The sequence below is a fragment of the Acinonyx jubatus genome, chromosome A1 (genome assembly GCF_027475565.1).
Source record: "Acinonyx jubatus isolate Ajub_Pintada_27869175 chromosome A1, VMU_Ajub_asm_v1.0, whole genome shotgun sequence".
Taxonomy (NCBI): Eukaryota; Metazoa; Chordata; class Mammalia; order Carnivora; family Felidae; genus Acinonyx; species Acinonyx jubatus.
In genome coordinates, this window is record NC_069380.1 from 93,551,110 (window position 1) to 93,569,863 (window position 18,754).

Genomic DNA, 18,754 nt, shown 5'->3' on the forward strand with positions numbered 1-18,754 from the left:
TCTGACGAGAGTTGTTAGCTAGGCCCCATGTCCTGTCAGACTTAGGCCCCATTGACACAGAATGAACCTGACCATCTCCTCATTTGCTCAGGACACTCTTGACCCTAAACTATTCCCCATAAATCACCAGTGCACTGTGAGATAATGCCACTTTTTAAAAATTTTTCCATGGAGATGGGGGGAAGGAGCAGAAGGGATTTGATAAATCTACCCACCTGGAAACAAAAATTGTCTTTTGCACTTGACACGCACCTGTATTGTTTACCCCAAAGAGAGTGCAAAATAAAACATTTTCTAAATTTTCAACCCGGAAGAACAGGTGAGAAAAAGATAAAAATGTGGACATTCTTGGGGTGCCTGGGTGGCTCAGTCACTTAAGCATCTGACTTCAGCTCAGGTCATGATCTCACGGTTCGTGAATTTGAGCCCCACATCAGGCTCTGCACTCACAGCGTGGAGCCTGCCTAGGATCCTCTCTCCTTCTCTCTCTCTCTCTCCCCCCCTTCCCCAATTCGAGCTTTCTCTGCTTTCTCTCTCTCTCTTAAAATAAATAAATAAACTGTAAGAAAATGTTTAAAAAAATGCATTCTTCAGCAGACACTGCTTACACTTTGGTGGAAGATGAAAGCAATAGTCCGTTCCCCAAAAAGAAATCCTAGTTTAAAAAAATACTTGGTTCTCAAAAGCCTGCCATTGCATATTTGCTATATTTGTTCCTATTTTGTTTGCAGAAGGTTTTAAAGGCATATGATGTAATGAAGTAAATAGTATTTTGTGGTTGAAAATTAAATAGGTCTTTTGTATTTTAGGTCTTACAAGAATTGCAAGGTGCGGTGAGCCTTGGGAGCGTGTGTGTTTTAACTGGAAGGCAGTGCGGAAGATGAGGGGAAATGTTCTAGCTCCTTCCTGAATATAATTACAAGCCATCATCCCTCAATATTTTTGTGTGTGTGTCCACTAACTTGAAATAAAAATAAATAGGGTTTCCCCCCCCCCCAAATGTGTTACAGGGCCCTGTTAGCATCTCAGATGGAGCCAACATTTGCCAGGAGTGTTTTTCCTTGTTTTGATGAGCCAGCTCTAAAGGCAACCTTTAATATTACAATTATTCATCATCCAAGCTATGGGGCCCTTTCCAATATGCCAAAGCTAGGTAAGTAAGATTTCCTGTCATGGTATGTGTGAATATGTTAATTACAATAGTGTGCATATATATGGACCTACAGATATATGTGTATACTCGCACATACATATGTATTTAACTCTTTAATAGCTTTTATAGCAATGGCTTTTCTAGGCCGTGTGTTGGTAGTGTATTATAATTAGGGAGAGCAGTCACATGGGGTACGTATCAGCACCCACATTTTAGAGATGGCAGGTCCTGATTCTTTTTGCACAGGAATCTGGGGACGCCCTTTCGTTCTACTTTGGTAGCCTGTCTGCCCACGAGTTTGGGCTTCAACATTGATCGTTAGTGATAAGCTCGCGGACTTAGGCTGAATCTGGTACACAGATGTGTTTCATTTGGCTCGTGTGATTTTTTTTTCCTTCTGATTGAACTTTTAAAAATCCAGAGATTTCTCATAAACATCGAGATTTTTACTCCCTTGTAAACTTAGAAGATCTAACAATGCAGGGCCTGCAGCTCCTTTGTGACAGCAATAGTTACAGCTCACGAGAGACTGTCCCCTGCAGACGCCTCCCCCCCAGACTTGCCATGGTCCCCACCACTGCCCTGTTAATGTTTGCCAGCCTGATTCACATCAAATACCTGCCCTCGGCTTTGAAGGCCCAGCTTGCCTCTACTGAAGATCTCGCTGAAACCTAGCAATGGCAAAATTATCCTTCCATGACCTGTCATAGGCTCTAGATTAAGCATCATGAGAGGTGGCCTGGTCAATGAAACAGTAGAAGTAGATGGAAAAGATGAGAGATGGGTGGTGGGCGTCACTTGAGGTGCCCATGGATTAGGTCCTCAGTCAAGACCGTGTTATTCAAGATACTGATTCGGAGCAAAGAGGCTGTCCTTAGACCTTCCTAACACGGTTTGTTTTTAAATGTCTATTTATTTATTTTGAGAGAGAGAGAGAGACAGAGAGCACAAGTGGGGCAAGGGCAGAGAGAGAGAGAAGAGAACCCCAAGCAGGCTCCACCCGATCAGCGTAGAGCCAGATGTAGTGCTCGATCTCACTAACCATGAGATCGTGACTTGAGATGAAATCAAGAGTCAGATGCTTAACCTACTGAGCCATTCAGGTGCCCATTGTTTGTTTGTTTTTAATTGAAGTACAGTTGACTACAAGACTACATTGGTTGCAGGTGTATACCATAGTGATTCAACAATTATGTAATATGCAATGCTCACCATACAAAGTTAGGACTTTTATTTTTTTAGTCTTTATTTTTGAGAGAGAGAGAGAGAAACACACATTCAGGAGAGGGGTGTGGGAGGAGGGAGACACAGAATCTAAAGCAGGCTCCAGGCTCTGAGCTGTCAGCACAGAGCCCGACGCGGGGCTTGAACTCATAGACCGCAAGATCTTGACCTGAGCCCAAGTCGGACGCTCAACCGACTGAGCCACCCAGGCGCCCCTAAAGTTAGGACTGTTAATGACAGACTTCTCTCTGCTGTACATTCTTTCCCCATGGAATTGGTTTTATAAGCTAGAAGTTTGTAGCTCTTAATCTCCTTTCCCCATTTTGCTCATCTCCCTAGCCCCCTCCCCATTGGCAACCACCATTTTATTCTCTGTATTCCTGAGTCTGTGCTTTTTTGTTGTTGTTGTTCATGTGTTTTGCCTTTTAAATTTCACATGTCAGTGAAATTGTATGGTGTTTGTCTTTCCCTGACTTATTTCACTTAATATGGTTTTGACAGGCTTAGGGGTGCAGAAATCCACACTGCTAGACTATGGGTGACAGTCGACTCCACACATTGTTTCAAAGGTAGCTATTACTGCTTAGGTTTAACAGTGATTTGGACTAAAACCAATTTCCGTAGGTCAGTCTGAAAAAAGAGACGTGAATGGAAGCGTGTGGACCATTACCACCTTTTCCACCACTCCCCACATGCCAACTTATTTAGTCGCGTTGGCCATATGTGACTATGACCACGTCAGCAGAACTGAAAGGGGCCAAGAGGTGAGTGAGGAAGATTCTGCAGGTAAGGGTGCCTTCATACTGGCCACAGGTGGTTCATCCATTCTCTCTGCATCCAGGGGTTATGCCTACATTTCCCATCGTCACCTCCTGGTGGCCCCTCTGACTTTTTCCAAGCCCCGTTGAAACCCTTAGGGTGGCTTTGCAGATGGGACGCCACCATTCTCCCTTTTGGCTCTGTGGAAAGTCTGCACTCAAGGTAGGTTCTGGGCCCCCTCTTCCCGGGCTTTTGGCACCTTTCAGAAGACAGGGGAGCTGCCAAACTAGCACCTCGAAGCTCAGGTTTACCTGTTGTGTAGCCGATGCCATTCATGACGCGGGGGTGATAATCCAAGTGTCCGGCAGTCTGGGCACCAACCGACCAGAAGGGACACCAGCTGGGAACAACTGTAATGGCAGACGGAGTGCCTGCAGGACGGATACCTGTAGGTAGGTATCGCCCCATCGAGAAGGAGCCCCGCTGGATTCCTCAACTCTGAGACACCCGGCACCTCCCCACAGTTGTATGAAGTGGGCGCTCTGTCCTGAAATACCCAGTTTTCACCCAGTTACAGCCTCATCACATAATAATCCTCTTGGAATGGGACGCCTGGGTGGCTCAGTCGGGTACACATCTGACTCTTGATCTCAGCCCGGGTCGCGATCTCACGGTTCGCGTGTTCGAGCCCCACGCTGGGCTCCGTGCTGGCAGCGTGGAGCCTGCTTGGGATCCCCTCTCTCTCTCCCCCCCCCCCCACCGCCTCTCTCTGCCCCCCCCCTTCAACATAAATAAATAAACTTCAAAAAATAATAATTCTTTAGGAAAATGTCAGGGCTGCTGTGACAAGTGCTTTACATGCTGGTTCACTGTCTCTTCTGCAGTGTGGAGGGAAGGCCGATTCCGTAGGCCGGGATCTTGCTTGCCAGATGGACTCCACAGAGCTGAGGAAAATCAGGCCCCCACAGTCCCGAGGAAAATCAGGCCCCCACAGTCCCATCTGAGACTCTCTCCTGGGCCTGCCCCAGATCTTCCAGGCTTGTCCCACTGACTTGTGGAGATAACAAAGCTGTGCATGAGCCAAGTCTGTCGCCAGGGGGAAAATCACCCAGAGCTGCTCCTCTGGAGGATGCATTAGTAACACCATGTTAGACGGAGACCACAGCTTCTCTTCCTCAACTGTTGGCTCCAGCCTGAAGAATCACTGGTAGACCATTGATATCCACAGATGGAACACAGGCCACGTCAAGCACAGCCAGAAATTTTGGGCACGATTTAGTGTTTTAATCTTTCTTAATGTTTATTTATTTTTGAGAGAGACAGAGAGACAGTGTGAGCAGGGGAGGAGTAGAGAGAGACAGAGACACAGAATCCGAAACAGGCTCCAGGCTTTGAGCTGTCAGCACAGAGCCCGACACAGGGCTCGAACTCACAAACTGTGAGATCATGACCTGAGCCGAAGTCGGATGCCTAACCAATGGGGCCACCCAGGAGCCCCCTTGGGCACTATTTACAAGCGTGTGCTTTGTGCCTGGCATGAAGGAGCCGAGCCCTGGAGCTCACGAGCGACCCGAGGTGGTGTGTCAGTATCCACATCTCAAGTGGCTTGCCCATCTCAGTGCTGCCATACTGCAACCACGTCTCACAAAAGGGACAGGTCTGTTTCTTGGTGAAGGACAGCCCTGAAAAGAAAACCAGCTGCTGTTGGAAGCAGAGAAGAAATGGAACATGCCTGAGAAGGTCATGTGCTTAGCCAGAAAATTGAAATTTGGGATGAATTTATCAGCGGAATGCTGCATTTGGCGATGGCTCAGCTCTGCAAAGGGAAGGAGTCCACCATAGTCTACAGGGGAGCCAGAATGTACTCTTGGAATAGTGTCCAGAGTATATGAAGAGTTGCTTATTAAGTAAGAGATAAAAATTTAAGTAAGAGATAAAAATATTAAGTAAGAGATAAAAATTGAAAATGCGGTTAATCCTTGTTGACATCAAGATAAACGTGGAAATGTAACTAAGGATGGAAATCATATATATATGTATATTATAAATATTAAGTTTATTTATTTTTGAGAGAGAGAGAGAGAGAGAGGAGGATGAGTGGGGGAGGGACAGAGAGAGAGGGAAACACAGAATCTGAAGCAGGCTCCAGGCTCTGAGCTGTCAGCACACAGCCCCACGCAGGGCTTGAACCCATGAACCGTGAGATCATGACCTGAGCTGAAGCCAGACGCCCAACAGACTGAGCCACCTGAAAATCACATACTTTGAACAGAGCTTAGCACGCACAGGCATGTGTAAAGGTACTCCTCTCTCAGGCGGTAAGGTCCGCTGTGTTCGTGGAGAACCACAAGAATACACTGGTGGACTAGCCGTGGTGTTGAAAGAACTTTGTGGCCGCATCTCCAAAGTGTTCCTCACTATTTTGTGCTCCTGGCGGCCCTGCTGGGGGCTCCCTGCCCCTTCCCACACAGCTTGAAATCTCCATCCTTTGCCTCCCCTTTGGCTTATAAAATGGTAGTTTATGAGAGGGGCTTTGGAAACGTTGAGTTAAATATACAAAGGCTTGATTATTTTCCCATAGGTTACAGTGGAAATGCACACATCTTGAATGTGGGGAATGGGGACTATTCTTTCCACTCGGTAGCTTAGGTTTTGGTTCAGCAATCTTCCCCTTGCCTCTGGAGTTAGAAATGAGGGGGGTGGGGGGAAGGTGGGTAGGTGTAGCACAGGGGCAGGGCTGAATCCTGGGGCCTCCTTCCGAGATAAGGAGGCCTCTGCAGCATGGGGGAGGCCGAGGAGAACGAGGTAGGAGGCCTCAAAAACAGGTGGTTGCATTTTGTGAAAGGGGAACATTCCTGAAGACCTCACGTAATGCAATGTTCACATAATTCAAGACAAGTTTTCCAGCAGAAATAAAAGTGAAGTTAAGGTGGATGTGTTCTTGGGCTGCAGCCATCTGCAAATATCGTCGCTCTGCTTCTCATTTTCCTAGCATTCTCTCTAATGTTTTGCAGAGAACCCTTTCTCAAAGCAACTGTGTTCACATCAGGACAATTGCCCTCACGCCCTCATTGCTAACTTTTGTAACAAGGTTACTGAATTTCACACACGTTCTGCGGCATGAATGTTAGCGACTCCATTAAAAAGTGCTCCGATGGTGGTGGTGTGGGATAGAAAGTGATTTCATATTAAACTAATAACGAACGGTATAACAAGAGCAAATTAGCCACCGAGTCGCGCAAATAAATTCCCGAGTCCCCAAACAACAACACAGTTACATTAACCTAACAAAACGTGGCAAGGTTTTCTCTTTACCTGCTACAGAGGAAGGGGGTCCTAAACAGAATAGAATTCCCTTGTTTAACAACTGTAAAATCATAAGACTTGTGATGCACTTCTTTAAATTAGGGAAATTAACCTTATTGAAAAACTTTGAAAACAAGATCACACTGTTAATGATCTTAGCATTGAAAACATTAACAAACCGTTTTAAATTTGCACAACTCAGGTGTGTTTCATAATGTACCATATCGTGTGAGCCCTGCTAACTGCACAGTTCTGTTTTGGAACATTGGAAACATGTCCTAAAAAGGGAAGCAAGGGTCTGAGATACCCTCTTACTCTAAGATAGAGTCTACATTTTCTGTAGGGTTAGATACCATCCCAGAGATTATTTCTGAATTCCAAAAGTTACACATGTTATTGTGAAAAACAAAACAAAACAAAACACGACTAAATAACACCCTTTCCAGAGAATCACAGCTCACATCTTAGTGACTAGCCTTCTGGACTTTCTCCAGAGCATGTACACATTTACAGTTGACCTTGAAGAACACACATTTGAACTGAGTGGGTCCATGTACACACAGATTTAAAAAGAAATTTTTTTTTTAGCACTTATTTATTTTTGACAGAGCGTGAGCGGGGGAGGGGCAGAGAGAAAGACACACACAGAATCCGAATCAGGCTCCAGGCTCCGAGTTGTCAGCACAGAGCCCAACATGGGCCTTGAACTCACGAACTGTGAGATCATGACCTTAGCTGAAGCTGGATGCTTAACCAACTGAGCTACCCAGACACCCCAACTTCCTCATGATTTTTTAAAATAACATTTGCTTTTTCTTTTTACTACCTTTATTGTAAGTTTACAATATATGATACATATATAAAATATGCATTAATCTACTGTTTACGTTATCGGTAAAGGCTTCCCGTCAACAGTAGGCTGTTAGCAGTTAGGTTTTTGGGGAGTCACAAGTTACAGTTATATGCAGATTTTTGACTGCACGGGGTCAGCACCCTTAACCTCCATGCTGTTCAGGATTCATCAACTGTCAACATTTTGTCGTGTAGCTTCTTCTGGAAAGGTAAGTCTTTGACTCGAGAGCATCAGAAAATTGGCCCATGCAGGCTGCCTCTTTCCAAAGTTCACTACCGCTTTCCCTAATCACTGCTTAATTGTTTTTGATTTAGATACGCATCTGGGCCCGGAAAGATGCCATCGCAAATGGAAACGCAGCCTTTGCTTTGAACATCACAGGTCCTATCTTCTCTTTTCTGGAAGATTTGTTTAATATTAGTTACCCTCTTCCTAAAACAGGTGAGCCATCTTCTGTTCCAGTGCCATTGGTTTCCTATTGTTGGGGCCCTGGGTTAAGGTCAAGGGTACACAGAAGAGCCTCCTTGGACCCATTGTTACCACTTAGCCACTGTCAGAGGCAGCCCTGCGGGCGTCCCATCCGTAAGTTTGACACCTTCCCAAACACAGAGAGGCCTATCGGCTATTTCTCCATACACTGCCCAGTGCCCGCAGGTATTCTCAGCATTTAGATTCCTCCTGGGTGTTCGATGCCAGGCTCTCCCCCTACAGAGGCTGCTGTCCCTCCTGCATTCTGTCCTTTCCTCTCCTAGTGCATGTGTGTGACAACACAGTTCTGGATCCTTTTAGCAGGCCTACGTGAGTTACTCCATGTCCCATGAATAAGGTTGGTGGTGGTTTATGGGGGGTAGCGTTTGTATGTCTGTTTTTTAATATTCTTTAGCTGTGAGTCATTGGATTAGGACGTGGGGGTCCTTTCTGTCGTACAAACTTGGAATCACGTGTGAACCCTATACAGTCCTTGAGGAAATATAGAGACATTTTGTTGCTCCTAGATCTGTACAGTATGCCCTTAAAATTGTGTTGAGCCCCTCCGCTCAGAAAGCTGTCCGGCGTTTTCTCTGTCTCTGGTATCGTGTCAATGTATCTTGTTCCTCTGACCTGTTCTGCGAAGTCTTGGAAAAAGTGTGCTCTGCCTTTTTCACCATCAGCTCGGCTGATGGTGGAAGAGGGTAGGAAGTAATTGTCTGGGAGCTCAAGCCTCCTGAACACCGGCGAGCCAGGGGTCTAGGCAGCTTGAGCCTTCTGGCTGGGGAGGAACGGGGAGCAAACCAGGCTTGGCCCATTCAGGGATCCCGGAAGTGATACCTCTCCTTCTGGGAGTTGGAAGCATCAGGAGCCTGGGCTTGGAGACATCTGTGACTGGAGGATCTCACGGTGACACTTGTCTAGGCAAGAAAAGTTCCATTTGTCTTTATTTACATAAACAACGGTCCAGAGTCACCCTCCGTTCCCTGTTCCGTAAAGCACCTCCTCCCTCCAGTTAGTCTCCTCATTATTGTCCCCACCCCTTCCCTGCTGGCCCCCTTGAGCCCGTCTTGCAACACTGAGGCACGGGGGATCTTTCCACAGCAAAACGTGACAACCGTGGTACTGTAATATTACATATTGCTGTCCTCTTTAAAACCTCTCTGTGGCTTCCTGTTGCCCTGAGGATACAGTCCAAACCCTGTGCCCTGTCTTTACAACAGTGCGTCTCTGGCCAAACTCTCAGGGCTTTTGGCAACTCCTCCGAGTTGGAAGGATGCCCTAGCATCCGCTCTGTCCCCTCTCTACCTTCCTTTTCTCCTCTCCCTCAGGCTCTTGCACATGGACTTTGTACATCCTGCAATGCAGTCTCTCCAGCTTGTTAATTTGTATGTTTCTCAACCCAGTGCCTCCTCCTCCAGGAAGCTTTCCCTGGTTCCCTTTTCCTCATCCTTCCACAGCATCCTATGCACCCCTCCATTTGAGCGCTTGACTTAAGTACAACTTAATTGTTTCTCTTATTAGATCAAGAGTAACTTGGGTTCAGGATCCGGCTTGTCTTTTTCTTTGTGCACACAGAGCCTATTGAGACTTCTTCTTCTAGAATGGTAGACAGTAACTTTTTTTTTTCTTTTTTAATGTTTATTTTGGGGGAGAGAGAGAGAGAGAGAGAGAGAGAGAATCCAAAGCAGGCTCCAGGCTCTGAGCTGTCAGCACGGAGCCCAACACAGGGCTCAAATCCACAAACCATGAGATCATGACCTGAGCCCAAGTTGGATGCTTAAGTGACTGAGCCACCTAGGCGCCTCTGCGTTGTTAGAAGATTTGAAAGAAGAAGTGGCATGATGCTTTTAAGAATAAATGTGGACATTTAAAGATTTATAGACTTTTAGAATGGCAACTTCTCTTCTAAGTTTTAATTGTGCTTTTAACTTAAAAAAATTTTTTTTAACATTTATTCATTTTTGAGACAGAGAGAGAGCACGAATGGGGGAAGGTCAGAGAGAGAGGGAGACACAAAATCTGAAACAGGCTCCGGGCTCCGAGCTGTCAGCACAGAGCCCGACGCGGGGCTCGAACTCACGGACTGCGAGATCATGACCTGAGCCAAAGTCAGACGCCCAACCGACTGAGACACCCAGGAGCCCCTGTGCTTTTAACTTTAAATAAGAGTCCAAACTATATATACTACACATCCACACGATTTGTATTTTTGGTAGCAATGAAACTCAGGTACAATATAAATCATAAAACAGTGAAATAATGACCATAATCAGTGAGAATCTATGGAGCAAATACTGGTTACCTATTACTTTTTTAGGTGCTTCTTTTTTAAAGATTTTTTTGGAATGTTTTTATTTATTTTTAAGGAGAGAGAGAGAGACAGAGCGTGAGTGGGAGAGGAACAGAGAGAGAGAGGGAGACACAGAATTCGAAGCAGGCTCCAGGCTCTAGCTGTCAGCACAGAGCCCGATGTGGGGCTCAAACCCACAAAGTGTGAAATCATGACCTGAGCCGAAGTCAGAGGCTTAACTGACTGAACCACCCAGGTGCCCCTCTAGGTGCTTTTTGAATGCAAAAGAAGTGGCTGGGGCTCTCTGTTTAAGTAGCTGAGTTGGGGTGATACTTTCAATATGTAGAAACAAAAGCAACAGATCACCAAGTAAGGGATAATGTACTGGCTAAGTAAAAGTCTTAAAAGAAAGAGGGTTAAGAAGTGGTAATGGGAGTAGCCTACATATATAAAGAACACCTACAAATAAATAAGAAAATACAGTAGAAAAAAATAAAAGATACCTGGATAGATGTTATAAAGAAAAAGGAACACATGTAGCTAATACACTTATGAAGAGATATTGAACCTCATTAGTAACTGAGAAATGAATGTCCAAGGCCATGGTGAGGCCCCATTTTATACCTACTCACTTATCAAAAAGGAGGCATGTGACAAATGCCAAATGTTAGAAAATGGAAGGGAGTATCAATTGCTACAACACCTTTGAAACATATTTATCATCTTGCAATGTTGATCATTAGAATACCTTAAGACCCAGGGGCGCCTGGGTGGCTCAGTCGGTTAAGTGTCCGACTTCAGCTCAGGTGATGATCTTGTGGTTTTTGAGTTCGAGCTCTGCATCAGGCTCTGTGCTGACAGCTCAGTGTCTGGAGCCTGCTTTGGATTCTTTGTCTCCCTCTCTCTGCGCCTCCCCTGCTCACACTCTTTCTCTCTCTGTCTCAAAAATAAATAAATGTTAAGAAATACTTTTTAATTAAAAAAAGAATATCTTAAAACCCAATAATTCCATTTCTAAATAGATCTCCAAGAGGAATTTGATCACTTATGTACCAGAAGACAAGTGCAAGAATGTTCATAGCTACAGTTCTTATAATAGCCCCAGACTGAAGGCAACCAAAATGGTCATCGACAGGCAAATGGATAGATAAATTACAGTTCATTCACACAATGAAAAACTCTATAGCACTGAAAGTGAACCACTTTTTCTAAAGTTAAAAAAAAATGAACTTGCCGATAGTAATTTAACTTCTGGAAGAATACACTGAAGGGTGAGTTGAGAGGCAGCCCAAAGAAAGATACAAGTCAGAGGTTCTCAAACTTTAGCATGCATTGGAACCACCTGAAAGGCTTGTTAAAACACAGATTGTTGCTGCTGTCCCAAGAATTTCTGATTCAGTAGGTCTGCAGTTGGTCCCAGAATTTCCATTTCTAGTAAGTTCCCAGGTGGTGCTGATGATGTTGGTCTGGGGGGGGGGGGTGGATCACAGTATGAGTTATTACTAATATTCTCCATTAGGGGCTGGCAAACTATCAAATATGGCCCACTGCCTTTTTCTCTACGGCCCACGAATTAAGAGTGGTTTTTACATTTTTAAATGAGTTTAAAAAATCAAAAGAAGACTATTTTGTTGACATGTGACAGTTATATGAAATTCCAATTCCAAGGTCTGTAAGTAAAGAGCCAAAGTTGGGTGCGTAACCAACTGAACTGCCATGGTGCCCCTGCTTGTTTATTTTTAATGGAAATGGAACTATAGTTTGAGACTGTTCTTTGACTTTTTTTTTTTTTGGTTGTTTTAAAAGGTTGTTACTGTATGTAGCAACATGGTCCAGGTAACTAACTATTCTTTTGTATCGTCATTTTTATTTTATTTTTTGAGAGAGAGAGAGTGAGTGTGTGTGTGTGTGTGTGCGTGTGCGCGTGCACACATGCACACGAGTAGGGGAGAGGGACCAAGGGAGAGGGAGAGAGAGAATCTTAAGCAGGCTCCATGCTCAGCACTGAGCCCAAGGTAGGGCTCGAACTCAGGAACTCTGAGATCCTGACCTGAGCCTAGGAGTCAGACACTTAACCTACTGAGCCACCCAGGTGCCCCTCTATTGTCATTTTAAACACAGAGAATGCTTACACATTGATTTGACGAAATAACTTATTTAATCCTCTGTGGTTGAACATTTGGACTAATTCTACACCTCCCCTCCCCCCCCCCCCCCCATTTTGGGCCACTTTAGAAACACTAAAGAGGGGCGCCTGGGTGGCTCAGTCGGTTGAGCATCTGACTTCGGCTCAGGTCATGATCTCACGGTCTGTGAGTTCGAGCCCCGGATCGGGCTCTGTGCTGACAGCTCAGAGCCTGGAGCCTGCTTCAGATTCTGTGTCTTCCTGTCTCTCTGCCCCTCCCCCACTCATGCTCTGTCTCTGTCTCAGAAATAGACATTAAAAAAAAATTAAAAAAAAAAGAAACACTAAAACATAAGGAGTGTGTACAAATATCCATGCTGTTTGCCCTAGTGTAAATTCCAAAAGTTAAATGACTTAGCCAAAGCGTAGGAACGTTTTTAAAAATTATAAAGCATTTTGCTGGATTGTTCCGGAGAGATTGTAGCAGTTCACACCCTTATCAACAGGCATTATGCCAGTTCTTCTTTACCTAATTATTAATACTAATACAGTACTAATTATTAACTTTGAAAGATTAAGTTATATCATTGTTTTAATTTTTGTTTCTGATAATTAAGTTGAATGTTTCAAGTAAGATTTTTGACTATTTTAATTGTTTCTCTAGTGAACTGTTCACATTTTTTTTTAATTTTAATTTGTTAGGGTTTTTTTTTAAATATTGAAAAAAACCATTGTCTAGTTGTTTGTGCTATATGCTGCAAATATTTTTTCCAGTTTGTGGCTTGCCTTTCATATTTGTTTATAGCGTCTTTTGGTGAGCTAAAATATTTCATTGTAACTAGACGACTATCTAAAGCAGTTGCAGGTTTATCGGAAAATTACACACAAAGCGTAGGGTTTTCCCATTTACCTCCTCTCCTCCCCCCGCCCCCAGTTTATCCTTCTGTAAATATCTTCCATTAGAGTGGCACATTTGTTACAATTGATGAACCAGTATTGATACGATATCATTAATTAAAGCCTGTAGTTTACATTAGGTTTCACTCTTGGTGCTGGACATTCTATGAGTTTTGACAAATGTATATTGACACGTGTCCAAAATTACAGTATCCTACAGAATAGTTTCACTGTCATAAAAATCCCTTGTGCTCTACATATGCATCCCCCACTTCTACCCGGAGTCCTGATAAGCACACATCTTTTTCCTGTCTCTCTGGTTTTACCTTTTCTGTAAGTAAAACCTTGGATTGCGAGTAACTTGTTCCAGAGTTCCAGAGGATGAGCAAACATTTCTAATAAATTTTAACTTGATCAACGAGCAGTGTTCTGTAATATGAGTAGTACGTGATGCTGAACGTCACACGGTCACTACTGAGCCAATGGTTCCTGAAATTCACTTGGATACACCAGTGCTTTGGATTACCAATGTTTTTCTGGAATGAATTATGCTCGCAAACCAAGGTTTTGCCGTAGTTGGAATGGTACCATTGTTTAGCTTTTCCCAGCTAGCGTCTTTTGCTTAGCAATCTGCGTGTAAATTTCCTCTGTGATCTCTCATAGTTGGATAGCTCATTTCTTTTTACTGCTGAATGATGCTCTATGGTATGGATGGATATACTGAAGTTTGTTTATACGTTCGCCTTTTGAATTCCATCTTGGTTGCTTCTGATTTTTCCCAGTTACCAATAAATCTGCTGTAAACATTCATTTGCTATTTTTTGTGGACTTAAGTCTTCAACTCACGTGGGTGAAGAACTTTGGAGTTCAATGGCTAGACTATATGGTCAGCGTTTATTTAGTTTTTTAAGAAACCGCCGAACTGTCTTCCAAAGCGTCTATGCCATTTTGCCTTCCCACCAGCAATGAGGGAGAGTTCGTGCTGTTCCGTATCTTCTCCAGCATTTGTTGGTGTGATTTAAACCATCCTAATAGTTGTGTCGTAGTATCCTGTTGTTTTAATTTGCAATTTTCTGATGACCTATGATGTTGGGCATCTTTTAATATGCCTATTTCCTTTTTGCCTATCTTATGTCATAAAGTGTCTCTTCAGATGGGTTGTTTGCCAAGTTTGAAAAGTTTATTTTTTATAGTTATGTTTTAAGAGTTCTCTGTGCAGATTCTTTATCAAAAGTATGTGATTTTCAGATAATCAAAGCAATTTGTTTTCTGGATTCTGTCTTCGGTATTAGTCTTCTCTCCCCTCAGATTAAAAATACTCACTTGCATTTTCTTTGAGTAATTTTATGATTTCATTTTGACATACTTATATCTGGAAATCTCAAACTTTTTGGAAGAGATGATTTCATTTTTCCCTCCATTTAAATCCACTTAGATATAATTGCCTTGCCTACTTTTGACAACAGTGCAATGGAAAACTGGGGACTATTGATATTCGATGAGTCATTATTGTTGATGCAACCAAATGATCAAGTAACAGACAAAAAGGCTGTGATCTCCTTCATTCTCTCCCACGAGATTGGACATCAGGCATGTGGTAAAATGTTCTTTCTTATTTCACATGAAGATATTCTCCAGCTGCTCTACCAAGGATAGCAAAAACCAAACCAAAACAAAACAAAACAAAAAACTGTATGGTACACCAGATTACTTTCTTTCATTCATTCATTCGTTCATTCATTCATTCATTCAATGTTTATTTATTTATTTTGAGAGGGAGGGAGAGAGAGAAAGCAGGGGAGGGGCAGAGAGAGAGAGGGAGACAGAGAATCCCAAGCAGGCTCCATGCTGTCAGCTCAGAGCCAGATGCAGGGCTGGAACCAATGAACCCTGAGATCATGACTGAGCTGAAATCAAGAGTTGGATGCTCAACGTACTGAGCCACCCAGGTGCCCCTATGGTACACCAGATTTTAAAAAATCATTCAAAAAGTGGGACAGTGAAGGAAGGATCTGTGTAATCAGATCTTGTGTGGATTTGAACTATTGGTGATGGATCATAGAGATGAGACCTTACAGGCCATTCAGAGGTCAAGTATTCATACCCAAAGGTAGACTTTACTCCACAGAGCCCTGTTTAAGGAAAGTAAGTCAACCAGAGGGATGATAATTTGTTTTCATTCCATCTTAAAATAAGGGATATTCAAAAAGGTCACTGAAAGATATCCACATTTCTTTCATCACTACATCATTATAGACTTTGTTTTGTTTTTTGAAGAGAGGTTAAAGGGGTGTCAGCAATGTTAATGTCAGTGGGATGAGTAGTTAACAATCCTCAAGCTGCATACCCAAAATCAGTGTAAACAAGGAATTATTTCTTTAGATCTGTGCCTTCACACCGTGATTTTAGAAGCTTTGCTGTGTGTTTAATGGAGGTTCTCACACCTGCTTTTTGACCTTGACTCCATTCATACCAGTTTGTCAAGAAAGAAATGCTCTAAGCTATGAAATTGTTATCTTCTTGCCATGTGGATCTATAAGAAGTTTTGGGAAAGAGTGATTTACTAGGATAGAATAACCCCTTGTTGCGTAGTCAAAACAAACCTTGACAAGTTTTGATCAGTCCCCCCAAAATGTCATTTTTTTATGATTCTCAAGCGACACATTGTTTTGGAAGACAGGCTGATGACTATTAGTATATCACAGCTGTTATAAGAACTTGACTAAATACTAGGGTATGGATTAGTTGGTTTTAGAAATTATTCTGTTTTTCTTTCCTGATTCTATGCATCGTCCATTTGGCACTTTCTTTCTGTTAAGGTCAAATAGACAATAATTACAGCTGGACCACTTTGTAGAACATATGAGTGATTTGTCTATGGCACAGCTCAAAACATGTTCTTGAAACATAATAACTGCTTCCAGAAAAATCCTGATGTAGTCTATTTGTAGGATGCTATAATTAGTAGGTGTTAATTGAACATTCCAAACTTCTGCTTTATTTAACTTAATGTAACTTTTGAGGAAGTGGACAGTTTAGGAAATGATACTCTAGCTTACCTCATCTTTGAACATGACAGTTTTTTTTTTTAATGTTTATTTACTTTTGAGAGAGAGTGAGAGTGAGCGAGGGAGGGGCTGAGAGAGAGGGAGACACAGAATCCGAGGCAGGTTCCAGGCTCTGAGCTGTCATCACAGAGCCTGACATGGGGCTCGAACTCGGGAACCGTGAGATCACGACCTGAGCCGCAGTTGAACACTTAACTGACTGAGCCATCTAGGCGCCCCTGAACTTGACAGTTTTAAAACAAATTGCTTTCAGTCATTTGGATGTGAAATAATTATTTCAGAGAAATGCACGACTGCTATCTCTTCATGTTAAAGCAACAACCTGCTTTTTGGAGTCCTATTTTCAAGTTTGATTATTGAAGGCAAATAACGTTTAATTGTGTCTTTGACCTTACATTTATTTAACATGCAATTACAGTAAATATTACTTAAGTTAAATTTAAGAAAGCTCTTTTTTCTCCCATCTCCAAAAGTGGTTTGGAAATCTGGTTACCATGAATTGGTGGAATGATATCTGGCTCAAAGAAGGTTTTGCATCTTATTTTGAATTTGGAGTCATTAACTACTTCAATCCTAAATTCCGAAGAGTAAGTGTGTCTGTTAAATTTACTTATATTTTTTTCTCCTAATTATAAAAGTAATGCATTTCATTGTTTCGAGTGTGTGAAATACAGAAAAATATAGGGAATGTTAAATTATCTGTAATACCAGAGATGATCAGTGTTCTCTTTTTCGTGATTTCTTTTTCCAGGATTTTACTCATTATAAATATTCGTAAAAGTGGGAATTACTTTTTTTACACAGAAACATGTAATGCCTTCTGTACTACCTATTGTATCAAGAGAGTTTCCACAAATCATTATATCATTTTTGAAAACAGGAATTTTTTTTAATATGAAATTTATTGTCAAATTGGTTTCCATACAGCACCCAGTGCTCATCCCAACAGGTGCCCTCCTCAATGCCCATCACCCACTTTCCCCTCCCTCCCACCCCCATCAACCTTCAGTGAAAACAGGATGTTTAAGGGTTGCCTAATATTTTATTATGTCACCTTATGAGATATATACATATTTTATTCCCCTACTCTCAGATTTTAGGTCATTTTCACTTATTCCTACCTAGACTAAATTCTAAAGCCACTGTAATTAGTAGTCTCTGACTTTAATGGTAAGTAATATCATTAAATAAAATAGAATAATATGGATAATATAATATTTTATAGTATTTATAAAATATATATGTAATATATAATATGTAATGTTACAATATTTATAATATTATATTATTGTGAAATTATATATCAGCTATGTTGCTGATAGCATATGGAATAGTATGGATAACATATTTTATGGTATTTATAAAATATACTATACATAATATATAATATGTAATGTTATTTATAATATGTTATTATATTATTAAATTATATATCAGCTATGTTGCTGATAGCATATATGTTATAGTTGATAGTATTTTGCCATTTTCAATGAATAGTAGTATGAAAATATAACTTCATGAATATGCAAATCTGGTGATTTCAACTATAAGTTGTACTTCTGGTCGTTTAGGTAGATTAATTAGGTACTGCTTTTAGAATGTCATGATAAAGCTGAATTGATTTTACTTGGCTTTGATCTTTAAATGTTTAGATGTAATATCATCCTTTGCCATGTCCCTCATTTTTTTATAGCAGCCTGGGGTCCTTGCTTCCCCTCTGTCCCTGCCTCCCTTTACCTTTGTTTCTTTCTTTTCATTTTTTAAAATGTTTATTTACTTTTGAGAGAGAGTGCGGGGGGGAGGGGAGGAGCAAAGAGAGAGGGGGACAGAGGATCCCAACGGGGCTCTATGGGGACAGCAGCAAACATGACGTGGGGCTCAAACTCATGAACCCATAAGATCATGACCTGAGCCAAAGTCTGCTGCTCAACCAACCGAGCCACCCAGGCACCCCTGCCTTTACCTTTCAGATGCTCAGGGTTGCTTATGCCGCTGCTCTTTGCTGGCCTGTCCCTCATCCCTTCCCCCCGTGTTTCCAAGCTTGGTTCTTGGCCTCTTTCCTTCTTTCCCCATCCTCACGCAGTATACTGATATTTGAAAGGCTGATTAATCTCCACTGGCCAGGTCATTATTACAGGCTAAATGTACTTACTTCGAAGGAGATTCTAAGCTTATGTTTTTCCTATTACATTGGCAATAAAATTTCTCTGTTTTTAATGAGAGGATGGAGACGGTAGGTAGATGATATTCTGGTTTTTTTGCTGATAATTTGGCAGAATAAAACATTGGCAAACCTAACTTGGCCCCATGGAAACTTTATTTAACCCCCCCCCCTTTTTTTTAACCTATTCATGAATTCAGTTTGTGGGAAGCACTGATGTAGCAGCCTCTTTTTTTTTTTTAAGTTTATTTATTTATTTTGAGAGGGAGAGAGTGAGCATGGGGGAGGGGCAGGCGGAGATGGAGAGAGAGAATCCCAAGCAGGCTCCACGCCATCAGCACAGAGCCCAACGCAGGGTTCCATCCCACGAACCGTGAGACAATGACCCGAGACGAAATCAAGAGTCGGATGCCCAACTGACTGAGCCGCCCAGGCACCCCGCAATAC

At 42.4% G+C, this 18,754-nt stretch overlaps 1 protein-coding gene across 6 annotated transcripts in view; it reads left to right on the top strand.

The window, feature by feature from the left end:
• Positions 1–18,754, top strand: part of LVRN (laeverin) — a 77,153-nt gene that overhangs the window by 18,980 nt on the left and 39,419 nt on the right. For all 6 annotated transcript variants that reach the window (XR_008297277.1, XR_008297276.1, XR_008297280.1 and 3 more), the window contains exons 2-6: positions 1,011–1,153; positions 3,002–3,141; positions 7,610–7,736; positions 14,514–14,668; positions 16,620–16,733. Coding sequence is in view for 2 of the 6 variants with exons in the window: in XM_027076867.2 (XP_026932668.1) it covers positions 1,011–1,153; positions 3,002–3,141; positions 7,610–7,736; positions 14,514–14,668; positions 16,620–16,733 (679 nt within the window). In the remaining 4 variants the exon portion in view is untranslated. The remainder of the gene's footprint in view (positions 1–1,010; positions 1,154–3,001; positions 3,142–7,609; positions 7,737–14,513; positions 14,669–16,619; positions 16,734–18,754) is intronic.